The 13,121-nt window shown below is 40.4% G+C and overlaps 1 protein-coding gene across 2 annotated transcripts in view; it reads left to right on the forward strand.

Annotated features, from left to right (window-relative positions):
• KCNB1 (potassium voltage-gated channel subfamily B member 1) overlaps positions 1-11,449 on the forward strand; it is a 242,924-nt gene extending 231,475 nt beyond the window's left edge. For both annotated transcript variants that reach the window (XM_075901227.2, XM_075901226.2), the window contains exon 3: positions 1,151-11,449. In XM_075901227.2, coding sequence (XP_075757342.1) covers positions 1,151-3,169 — 2,019 coding nt within the window. In that variant the 3' untranslated portion in view covers positions 3,170-11,449. The remainder of the gene's footprint in view (positions 1-1,150) is intronic.
• Positions 11,450-13,121: the final 1,672 nt, after the last annotated feature.

Genomic DNA, 13,121 nt, shown 5'->3' on the forward strand with positions numbered 1-13,121 from the left:
ATTTTCTTCTTCTCCTTGCACGCTTTGGTCAGGTCTATACTATACCCGGAAGGTCTGCTTCAGGTATCCAACTCCAGCTATGTAAATAAAAATCATTCAATAATAATCAAACAATCAATCGGGAACACCCTCAGCATTCAATTTAGAGGGTCACCAGAAGAACGATCTCCGGCACAGTAAGTATAGGTGTGGCCTTTGTTCCAAGAATGGGTTTCTAATGACTGGTGTGTTCTCTGGTGGTTGGTACCGACCTGCCCTGACCTTCTCAAAGTTGTTTCATTTGATTTTCACCAGTAGATTAGCTGTTGTCCCAGGCTATGATGATGAATTTGAAAAGCTGATCAGGCAAAATATGGAATATTTTTGAATTCTACGATCTCTTTTAAAAATCTCTGGGAAGTTTTAGTAGCTTTCAAACCAACCAGGCCAGTCTTCATCATTCAAATTATGGCACATATGGTACAATTGTAAATGTGTAATGCCGACAGACTCCAGTTCTCCAGGTGGGATTGAACCTGGGACCACTGGAGATAAAGGCATGAGCCTCTACTGCATGTGCTAAAAGCTACCTGTCTCCTTTTTTCTCTATGTGATTTTGGCATCACAGCCAGCGAGGTGTGATTTAGACATGCAAGTGAGCATTATTAGCCGTGTGCACATGCAGTGACCAAATGAACACAATGATGTTAACTGTACATTAAATGTGGTGTATTTGTACACACATTTTGCATACACAAATGCATCCCCAAACTGCATGGATATCTGGCTCTCATCTACAGGTGGACTTTAATGGGTGCCTTATAGATGGCTAATACAAAGGTACTCCTTTGAATTATCTGCCTCACAATCCTCCAGACAGTTTAGCTATCTGAAACCAGTGCCTCGAACAGGTAGAGATGAACAAACTGGTTTGGAATATCCGTGTTCAACCTTCTTTGCATACAAGCCACTATTAAAAACAGTTTGTAGAGTGAAACCTTTCTAGAACATATTTTGTTATGTTTTATATATGGAAGCCACACTTGAATGACTCAGAGCAGAGTTAGCCTAAGATATGTCAGTGAAAATATCCTGTGTTTTACTGCTGATGAGGTTAAATGTTGGAGCATATCTTTTAAGAGGAACTAACTAGTTTCTCTTTTCTTTGCAGATTTTGGCCATCATTTCCATCATGTTCATTGTGTTGTCTACAATAGCCTTGTCACTTAATACGCTTCCTGAACTACAAGGCATGGATGAATTTGGACAAACCACAGACAACCCTCAGCTTGCCCACGTGGAGGCAGTGTGCATTGCATGGTTTACAATGGAATACCTCTTGCGGTTCCTCTCCTCGCCTAAGAAATGGAAGTTTTTCAAAGGCCCCCTGAATGCTATTGATTTGCTAGCTATCTTACCCTATTACGTCACTATCTTCCTCACAGAATCAAACAAAAGTGTACTTCAGTTCCAAAATGTACGCAGGGTGGTGCAGATATTTCGTATCATGAGGATACTCCGAATTCTAAAGCTTGCCAGGCACTCAACTGGTTTACAGTCCTTGGGGTTTACACTGAGGAGGAGCTATAATGAGCTTGGATTACTCATCTTGTTTTTGGCCATGGGCATTATGATCTTTTCCAGCTTAGTGTTTTTTGCAGAAAAAGATGAAGATGACACAAAATTCAAGAGCATCCCAGCTTCCTTCTGGTGGGCAACTATCACCATGACAACAGTAGGCTATGGAGACATCTACCCCAAAACTCTCTTAGGCAAAATAGTTGGAGGGTTGTGCTGCATTGCTGGGGTGCTGGTGATTGCTCTTCCCATCCCAATTATTGTAAATAACTTCTCTGAGTTCTACAAAGAGCAGAAGAGGCAGGAGAAAGCCATCAAGCGCAGAGAAGCACTTGAAAGAGCAAAAAGAAATGGCAGCATTGTCTCCATGAATATGAAGGATGCTTTTGCCCGTAGTATAGAACTGATGGATATTGTGGTTGAAAAGAATGGAGAAAGCACAGGCAAAAAAGATAAAGTTCAGGACAATCATTTATCCCCCAGCAAGTGGAAATGGACCAAGAGAACACTCTCTGAAACTAGCTCCAGTAAATCTTTTGAAACCAGGGAACAAGGATCTCCAGAAAAGGCCCGGTCCTCTTCCAGCCCTCAGCACCTGAATGTCCAACAGTTGGAGGACATGTACAACAAAATGGCAAAGACTCAGTCACAGCCAAACCTCAACACGAAAGACACAGGTCATCCTGGAAAGCAAAAGGAAGAGCTAGAAATGGAGACCATTCCTGGCCCTATGGTTCCTTTACTGACCACTCGTGCTGACGGGATCATTGACATGAGGAGCATGTCAAGCATTGACAGTTTTATAAGCTGTGCTACAGATTTCCCAGACACTGGGAGATTCTCCCACAGTCCACTTGCTACACTTCCATGCAAAGGGGGTGTTAATCCAATTCAGGAACAAGTCAGGGCAGAGAGAAGTGGAACCAGGTTCATGGAGATAAACCCACATCCCGAGGGCAGCCATCGCTCTACTTTTTTCATAGAAAGTCCCAACAGTTCCATAAAAGCCAGTAACCCTTTAAAATTAAGATCGCTGAAAGTCAACTTTATGGAAGATGACAATAGCACATTAGTGCCAGGATCAAATATATTGAGAATATATCCAGATGCTCTCAAGAACAGGGGAGCTGCCACCGCTGCAGACAGTTCCATACGCTCTGATCGCTCTTTAGTGAGTCCAGAAACCTCTATCTACACAACGGCGAGTGCTAGAACACCCCCAACGTCGCCAGAGAAGCAGATAGCAATAGCTTTCAACTTTCACGATGCCAGCATACATAAATATATAGATGCTGACACAGATGATGAAGGTCAGTTGCTTTATGACTCAAGCCCTCCGGGAAATGTAAGTCCCAAGTACAATGTTACAAACAGTGGTTATCTAAGGCAAAAAGATAACATTTACAGAATGGAGAAGAACCATCTAGAGAGTGCTGCTTTACCCACCTCACCTAAGTTTATAGGACAAAACTGCATTTACTCCATGGAAGGTATCACTGGAAAACCTCCAGGCAGTCAAGAGACTGTCAAACTAGAAAATCACATTTCACCTGAGGTCCATATATTACCAGGTGGTGGAGGACATGCTAACACCCACGATCAAAGCATCTAACGTGTGGCTCCAAAAAAACTTGTTGAACATTAAAAAGAATGTCTTTACAGTCAACACAAAGAAAGAGAGCTTCTGCATGGCATAAACTTAGACTGAAACAAGCCCGTTGTTTCTCAGAGTCTGAGAGAAGGCCTGCTGTGGGCTTGTGAAAACGCCCTTCTGTGGGACAACTGTAAAGATGTTGCCTGATTCATCCTACAACACGTCAATGAAAATAAAGATTGCAAGTCTTGCTCACACTTTGATCTCCTTTCATGTCCGTCATTGAAGTCAGCATGACCAAATATGCATTCAATCCTCTTGTATGATGGATCTCCTTTTGGAAATGTTAACCTCTGATCTGAGTTACTTCCATAGAAGAGGCCAAGGCAACCAGATTTGAACACTGGAACAGATTAGTGGGACTGGTATAAAAGTTATCAGAAACACAATATTTGTTGGTTCAGGGCAGTTGTTCCAGACATCCCCATCTGCAATCTCTCTTTCTGAAGGATACAGTGTCTAAAGGTAACAGGGAATTCTTGCATTATGGGTAAATCTCAGCTTATGTCTATTTAAAATAAGTGGTCTAGAGAAATAAATTATGAAAATGCCCTGTGTGTGTTTAATTCTTCCAGATACTGTAGGACCTGATGTTTTATTTTGAAATATCATCAGGGTGAGTTGCACCACTTGTATCTAATTTAAAATGCCCCCTTGAATGTAGTGAAACTTGCACTTGCCCATTGCTAAACCTGTATCTACTCTGGGGCTATAGCGAGGCTTCTAAGCCACAGCATGTGAAGGGGCTGTGCAGAAGGTGGTGTCTCCAGGCACACATGGGCTGATTCAGCCAGAATTCCTCCAGGTTACTGTGGGAGAATGCACCTGAGTGGAAAGGGTGTAAGGTGCTCCCTCTTATTAGTCTATTACCCCCATACCGCCTGTCCTGTGCTGAAGGCAGGGGCCCAGGAGCCTGCTCTGTTTGGAGAGTCCAGGCATTCTAGGCTTGTACACTGCTTGTATTGCAGCTGGCCCCTACACTAGAGTGTAGAGCAGCAGCAATGGCTTTTTATGCTCCTCCCACTCTGACTTCCATATTATGTAGGGGTCAGCCTCAATCTAGCTCATAAAGTAGGAGGAAAGGAACGAGCCAGACTGAAGCATTTTGCACTCAGCCGGTGCAGAATGACTAGATATGCAAGTGCTAACTAAATATGCAAAAAGAGGACTTATTTAATTATACGCCACAGGCCTGATTTGTGCTGTAGCTTCCATTGGTGTAAATCAGGAGTGACGCCGTAGAAACCAGTGAAGTTACACCCATGTAGAATGGATATAAGTAAGAGGCAAATCAGGTCAAATAGCTTAATGATATTCAATCATTTTTTTTAAACGACCATTTTAAGCAAATGCAACTAACAGTAACCAGCTTAGGTTTTAAACATAGTCCTATACAGTTATGTTGACTTGTGTAGGAAATATTTTTTCTTTAATTTGTAATATTCCTAAAAAAAGCACTTTCTGTTGATGGCTTTTTTGGTTTTATTTTTGGGGTTGGTTTGTGTGTGAAGGTGGAATAACAAACCAGAGTGTAAGAAACTAGCACTTTACACAATCACTATCTTCATTTGTGCCTCCTGTCGTGGCTGTGATTTGTTACACACCTGTAACAAAACACAATCCGTCCTGTGATAACTGTGATGGTAACACTTTATGTTCTGTCTATTTCCATTGTAAAGCTAAACTGTAAATAACTTATATCAATAAGAGTTTGATGCATATTTATGAGTACCTGCTGTGATGTGTAACTATTTGCATGCAACAGGTCTTGGTACATAAATATCAGGTATCACTTTATAAGGAATACTTTACATCTCTAGGAAGATAAACTGTCGGGGTCTGGGGTCTGGTATTTTGTTCCTTTCTATTGCAAAATAGCTGTTGGTCGGTCCTGAATGTAACTGTCTGTCCATGTTATACTATGCTTCTGTCCATCAGTAACAATGAATGCAGCACGTACAGATGAAAGCAATAAGCACATGTATGTTTTAAGAATCGTTATGGGTTGTAACTATAGCTTTGATAGATCTGCCCTTGGCACAATACTGTACACATATTTGGATCTGTTCTGCACTGAGTATGCAGAGCAATTATCCAGATTACTCTCCTTATGTTGGGTTGGAGCTTGAGGTTCTTCCTCGGAGTTTTTACTCATGTCTTAATAAGGCTAAATCCTAGGAAATTTCCTGAGGGAGATGAAAGAAAGAACAAACTGAATAAAGACCTCAAGCATTAGCCCAGTAACAGGAGAACAGACCTCATTCCATGCAAAGTATTATACCGCGAGTACTCAAAATAAATAAAAGTACCTGCTCATACAGAAACATCTGCAGAGCACTTATCTAGGGCCAGTTCTGAGGGGCATTAGTCAGTTTTTACAAAACTCATTAATTTGAATGGGCATGTTGCCTGGCTATGGACTTCAGGCTTCGGTCCATCGTAAATACAAGTGTACTTAGGGGAACTAATGTAGTGTGTTGCTGAGATACTTATTAAAAATAATTATTAGAAAGTAAAGTAAAGATAACTTTCCAGCAGATAGAACTTTAAGTATTGATTGATTCCACTGGCTGCTAGGCCATAGAATGGAAACGATATCGTTGAAAGAGAGCAGTCTCAGCATAATCTCGATGTTTCAGTCATCAGCCATGTCTGCCATCAGCACAAATGTAAAAAAAATTAAATAAAAAAATCAATTCAGGGAAAAAATAACTTTTTTGATAGAGTAAATAATAGTGATTTCCAATTTAAATATTTTTAGAGCTGATGCTTTCATGTAAAAAAAAGTCATATTTTACATATCAGGAAAGTGATCATATTTAAAGATAGCCATACAATGTAGTAGTTACCACACATTCATTCAAAGTGATGTATTTGGTTTGTAAACGGCACTAACAAAAATGTATAAATTAATAATTGTCATTTTTTTAATAAAAACAACTGGTGCAACTCTCCTTGTAACCAAAGGCCCTCTCTCTGCCTTGTGTGATCGAATCTGACACACACCTTATCTCATCCATGTAGTCTTACCATTAAAGTAGCATTTTATTGAATCACTTTTGAACTTGGCTGTCAAAAGTATCATTAAATTTCTACCTTTTAAGTCTTAATGGCCAAAGTCCTATAGATTTCTTATAGAAAGAGAATAATGTACAATTAAGCATATAATATGCTGGAAGAGCATTTCTTTCTTATTTGTGTGTGAAGATGTAGCTCTCATTTTGTGCCCAGTGAAAAATGAAATATGATTAACTTATTTTAATGAAATAAAGTCTGAATAAGAAATATATATCTATATATATGTGTGCGTGTGTGTACATAATATATATATATGTAAGCACTGGGAAATCTACTCTCAAATGAAAAGCTAAGCTAGATGGGGAGGCTGTACTCATTACAGGAGAAAAGGCAGTGCTTTGAAAACATAATACTCACCCAGTCCCATAGGTATTTAAAGACCAACTTCATTTTACAGTTCATTTACTAAATGTTTTCCTGATTTCTAAAATTTGGAGGGGAAATATTTTATATCTCTTGCATCAAGCTAAAGTCTGAAGTTCAGTCACTAATAACTGGCATTCAGGGCCTTTACTGTGTATCATGCATCAAGCAAGCTGATAAAAGTTTTATCTATTGCAGCAAGGGGCATCACAATCGAAAGGACCGTGTGCACATGATGTCTGGGTTCTTGCTTGTGTCTTACACAATCTACAACTTTTTAAATATATATATATCTATTTGTGGAAAGAATGGGTGCAGTTTTCTTAACCAGGTGGTAAAAGATTTTTTTGACTTTTAGCTTTGTACAAAGGAAAACAGCAGTAAACTTATTGTAGTAGATTTCTCAGTGCCTTTTCTTAGAAACTTCACCTAAGCACATTTAAGGAAAAACAAAACCAGACTCTCCTGTGAAACCCACATTTTATGAAAGGTTCAAGAATCACTGAGAGAGAAGAAAAGAAGAAGAAAGAAGAAGGAAGAATGCCAACGGAACACATATTCTCTTTCTGAACATACTGTGTCAAAGGCCTGAGGACTATTCATCCGTGCACGTCACATAGAAACAAACCCTACGCGGTTGGTCTCTTTGGCAACTATGGCTGTGATAAACTGTAGCCTTTTCTTCCCTTGCAGCTAACATGATAAACATTTCTAAGGAAAAAAACAGTATTCTCTTCTGTAAAATTGTAATGTATTGTTAATATTTGTATCTATTGTATATTTATGTTTTAACAGAATTATGGCTGGAACCGTTTATAATAAATAACAGGGATGTTTAAAAGTCATCACAAAGACAAGGTTGCTAATGCCAGGTTCTCACTGTTGATAAGTTCCATGTAACATGATCTCCAATCCTTTTTACTAGACTTCTCAAGCACCTCATTTTAAGCAAATAGTAGAATTCCTGGGTAAGGTAATGAAATAATGGAAACTGTATGGCATTTATAGCTCAGACAGTCAACAAAATAGAGAGATGGAAGCATCTCCTATATCTATTTCTTTAGCAAAGCTCTCCTGTTTTACTAATTATTACATTTACAGTAACCAAAATGAACCAAGCATTAGCTTAGATTGCTTTAGAATCACCCAGTTGGTCAGAATATGGCTTTAAATAAATCTTGATTAAAGTACAGACATTCTAGTAATCTCTGTACCATCTGTTTGCCATTGTGTTGGCTCTATAAGTATCTGATGTATGGAAAAGTCATGTGACTTTCATGCATTCCAGAGTAGTCTATTTTTCTGTTCAGATTTTAAATATTATATATATATATATATATATATACAAATATAAATATATATCTGTATTTTTAGCAAATTTATAATAGGGCGAACAAGTCAAATTTCTTCTTTTTTGTATTACAGAATAATATATTAGCAGCTATTGTGTTCATTTACATAGCTGATTTCCTGAGGTTTTTTTTTTTAAATGTCTCTGTTCTGAGAACGACTGAAATAGGTCTGCAAAAGGTCACAGAGTCTCTTTGATGTTGTCGTGTATTTGTGTTTTCCTGCTAGTGGTCCTTAAAACTAAACAAGATTCAAGGACAGTACATGGAAACTAAGATGTGTTTTCTTTTGAAAAAGAGCGAATGGGCCAGACAATGATACCAAATGCAGTGGTATAGATTTGGAGGAACTCTACTGACTTCGACCTTTAACTGCACCCTTTGACTTCTGGGGAGTTTTTCCAGATTTACGTTGATTCAGCTAAATTCAGAATCTTGCCCAGTGTGGATAAGGGACTAGATTTGGAAAGCACCATTATCATCATAATTAGTGCTGAAGTCAACTACACAAAATTTAGAAATAGAGTTGGGCTAAGCAGGGTGGGGGCTGACAGCTTCCATGGGCCCCTGGGCAAAGCGGGGTGCAGGGGATCCCCGAAGAGGCGAGGCCTCAGGCAGAACTGGGACAGGCAGCCCTCAGTGGTGTCTCTAGCTCACAGGCAGCCCTTGCTGCTCCCTGGAGTGTGGGGTGCCTCCCCTCCGGCAGCAAGTTAAAGGGCCTGGCGCTCTGGCTGCCCCCTGCTGCTGCATTAGCTGTGGTGGTTGTCAGGAACTCCACGCTCCTTTGAATCACCACGCCCCTTTGCTCCGCCCCCCCCCCCCCCCCCCATCAGGAGCCCTGAGGATATGCACCAGAACTGAAAGTGCAGGCTCTTTTCCAACCTGAAGACCTGATGATGTCTTCTTTATTCAGGGGACGCTCCCACTGAAATTCCAAACCCGGTGAGATTTTTTTTCCTAAGTAAAGACTGCAAAGGCAAGCAATTGTTCTGTATTTTGATATAGCCCCCTTCAGCCCTGGGCAAAACCAGGAATTTTGGAGAACATTTATTTATCCAAGTTCCTAAATACCAGTGGCATAGCGAAGAGGGTGCATGCCAATTTAGTTCCCCTCTGCTCCCCCTGTCATCCCTCGGCTCGCCTGCTCCTCCTCCGCCCACCACTGCCAGCTGGAGCCCCCTGTCCGCCCCCAGCCCGACCCTCCTCCATCTCTGCCGGCAGGTTAGTGCATGTGGGAGCCCAGCCCCAAACTGGAGGGGGTGGGGGAAGATGCTGTACAAGCTTCTTCCCCTCCTCCAAAGGTTGGGTTCAGCCATGCACCAGATTCGGGCCCCTGTCACAAGACGGCGGCAGGGGAAGCACAAATTTTGCCTTTGCCCTGGGCCTTTGCACCCTCGCTATGCCTCTGCTAAATATACAAGTTCCAGAAAGGGACTGGATTTGGAATTGGTTAAGGCAAAGTTTTGTACATATACTTAGTTCTTCTTAATCATTTTGCTGCTCTCCAAATACGTCACCTACAATGAAACAAAAATACAAGAGAAAAACAAATGCCTTGATATATATACCCTCTGGTGGCCCCATGAAGTCAATGGGGAGTTTGCCTGGATAACTTTGGCCCTACATCTATGCATAAATATGTCTCTTTTGAATTAGTCCAAATGTTTAAACATAAAATTAAGAAGAGGAGATTATTTGCACATTGACATTTTCTTTTCAGAGTTGAAAGTCTTGTGCAACTACTGCTAGCCCAGCTGCATATTTACACAGCTACTGTCTCTTTGTGGAAATTTCCTAGATGCCTGCAGCTCTAGAGAGCACACTTGAAACCTGCTTTAATTAGAAAGCTGCACATTTGAAAATGTGTAAACAATCAGCAGTCACAGTATGAACAAGCTTGTACTGATCAGCAAAGGGTGCACTGCCCGTGATGTATACATTAGCCAGGCTCAGCTGTCACGTGAGGAAATAAATGAACTTAACATGTATGCTTCTTTTTCTGAAAGGGAGCCAGACTTCCAACTAACCAATGCAATGACTCTACACTTCTGACACATCTACAGTCATATAAAATGACCTCCCAAAGGGCACATCAATTAAATATTTGGGTTACACAGCATATCATGGACCAATTTCATTATTATAAATCATTGCATTAAGCTGCATTTGCTTAGTTTGATGTTAAAGTTGACCATCCACCAGCTCTCTCGCATTAGGAAAGAACACAGCCAAATGCCAGTCATCTCACCAATGAAAAGAAGATTGTTTTCCAAGCATATGTTTTGCAGCCATGAGCTAATATAATTTAGGCCTTTGGGCTTAAAGGAATTTATTTTTCTGCATGACAAATGAAATCTTCTGAAAGCTAAAAGTTCATATTTCCCTTGGTTGTTGATGTTACCTAAACATAAAGTAAGTAAATGTTCTTTGACACCAAAGGTCAGGTGCCACGACTGTTCTTATCTGTAAATAGGGCTCGATTTTGCTTTGCTTGATTCTGGCTTCATTGCACAACGAATTGTCATGTTAGAACCTTAGAAAAGAATCTTCTTGATTCTTAAATAGAGATTAATTCTGTTAAATTGATGTGCATTAGGTCTGAGCAAGAATAAACAGTTGACATTTTAAAGGGATGCTCATGACACTGCAGTTATGAGGCATTAAATAAAATAAGTGAATTTGGACTGAGAGCAAAGATCCCACTATATTCAGATCTTATGGCAACGCCAGCATCTATGTTTTCGGAAAAACTAAAGGCTTTGTGTGATCTCAGGGATGGAAGACATCTGTCTACTGCACCTGTTTAAAAACCACTTGGATAGGATGAGGTGGAAAGCAGTAATAATTAAACAGATGTGTATGAAAGAGAATGACAATCATTTTATTCGGCTACATTGGTCTATGATCACACTACATTATCTCTTTTTAATGATGTGAACTCCTGGTTCTATTGAAGTGAATGATAAAACTCACTCCATGGTTTTAAAATTGATCTTAGATGAGGACTTGTTGCTTTGCAGCAGGAATTATCCACAGATACTGTATCAGTTACTTTGACTATGTCACACCTTTTAATCTTCTTGCTAATCTGAAATTAAGACCATTTAAGAGCACGTCAGTTCCAGTCTATGCAAGGTACTTCCTGGTTATTGTGCAGTTTTTCAAATTTGAACTGTCCTGTCATGTCTCTCGTCTTTTAGCCTCATCTATCCCTGCTTCTGAAGTACTGTTGAGCTCACCTTGCCTCATATGACTACCAGGTTCATCTTCTGTTTGGTTGGTTTGAGACGGGAGGGATGGGCCACGTTTCGATCCTTATTGGCTTTTATACAGTTGTGTGCAGAGTTGCTTTCACAGCAAAACATCCCCTGCTGTTGTGGCAGATCCTGTATGTTCCATTGAACTCTGAAGCCATGATTCGGAGGGATTCTTAATACCTAAGGGCATGTCTACACTACCACCCTAGTTCGAACTAGGGTGGTAATGTAGGCAACCGGAGTTGCAAATGAAGCCCGGGATTTGAATTTCCCGGGCTTCATTTGCATAAAGCCGGGCGCCACCATTTTTAAATGTCCGCTAGTGCGGACTCCGTGCCGCGCGGCTACACGCGGCACGGAGTCTGCACTAGCGGACATTTAAAAATGGCGGCACCCGGCTTTATGCAAATGAAGCCCGGGAAATTCAAATCCCGGGCTTCATTTGCAACTCCGGTTGCCTACATTACCACCCTAGTTCAAACTAGGGTGGTAGTGTAGACATACCCTAAGACTGAAAGGCCAGCCACAGCGAATAAATTGCACCAATCTTAACCTTTTTATGTATTATATGCATTGTTAGAAGATATTTGATCTGCTGTATACAATTTTCACATGGAAGAGTCCTACTTTTTAATCAATCCAGTGAAGTTGGTTCTTGAAAGCAGAGAAAACATTTGAAAATGCGCTATTCTTTATGCCCTCAAAGACACACTACGTTGTAACAAACATATGACTATTTATGCAAGTCACAGCTGGTTTTCACTGTGGCTATGTCTACACTATGGGGTTTTTCTGGGAAAACAGAGGTATCCTGGAAAAACTCTATGATGTACAGGGAACACATCTGCTCTTCCGCTTTTTTTTTTTTTTTTTTTCTCTCTTTCAGAAGCCCTGTCTTCCTCCTCCCATGAGGAAGAAAGGCTCTTCTGAAAGAGGAGACTTTTCCAAAATTTGGCCCAGTGTAGACAGGCCAAATTTCAGAAAACCCTCTTCCGAAAAATCTATCGGAAAAAGATACACAAATTGCAGCGCACAATCTGAATACCTTTTTCCAATAGGTCATTGTAGTGTAGACATAGCCTAAGTTATACATCAGACCCATTCAGAACTTTATAGTGCCTGCAGGACAAAAACATAGGCCCCCATCACCTCAGCAAACATGTTTCTCTGTTAGCAGGATAGGGCCGATGAGCCACAGGTGAGCAGTGTATTCTTGGGGTCAGGTGGGAGGGCATACACACTAGCCAGTATGTTAGTGCAATCAAAATGGCACAGAGTTTTTTAAAAATTGAAAAGCAAAGCTGGTATTTACACCAAATAAAAACTGGAAAAATATCCTGGGACTTTCCTGGCAGATTTGGGTGGAATTATAGTGAGAAAGAGCCGAAAATATGAGGTCTGATACTCCACTGCTTTGCACTTTATACCTGTGGAAAGTGGAGGCTTTGGTAAATTAGGCCCAAAATGTACATTGAAGGGCAGTTGTTGCCATAAAAGTCCTACTGCCCTATAGAGACAGTGCATCAGAAGATGTTTTTTCACCATTTGAGCACTGTCTACTCAACACCCTTATGTTTTGGGGTACCTATGATCCCATTAGCCATATACTAGTGCACTTGGACTCTTATGTGGGTTTGTTTGTGTGTTTGTTTGTTTGTTTTTATGGGGGGTTGGTAACTTTAAGTTAGTCCTTCGTTGTTGAAGTTTATTGATCACGCCAGTTGTTTCTGTAAAAATTAATTTAAAAAAATCAATGTCTTGATATGCATGTAGTGGTATGAAACTGTGATCAATGTGTGACATTCAGAAACTGTACTGTCTTGTAAAATATGTCCTAATGTCTACGGATTTTAAAGCAATGGT

The sequence above is a fragment of the Pelodiscus sinensis genome, chromosome 17, assembly GCF_052426305.1.
Source record: "Pelodiscus sinensis isolate ZL-2025 chromosome 17, ASM5242630v1, whole genome shotgun sequence".
NCBI lineage: Eukaryota > Metazoa > Chordata > Testudines > Trionychidae > Pelodiscus > Pelodiscus sinensis.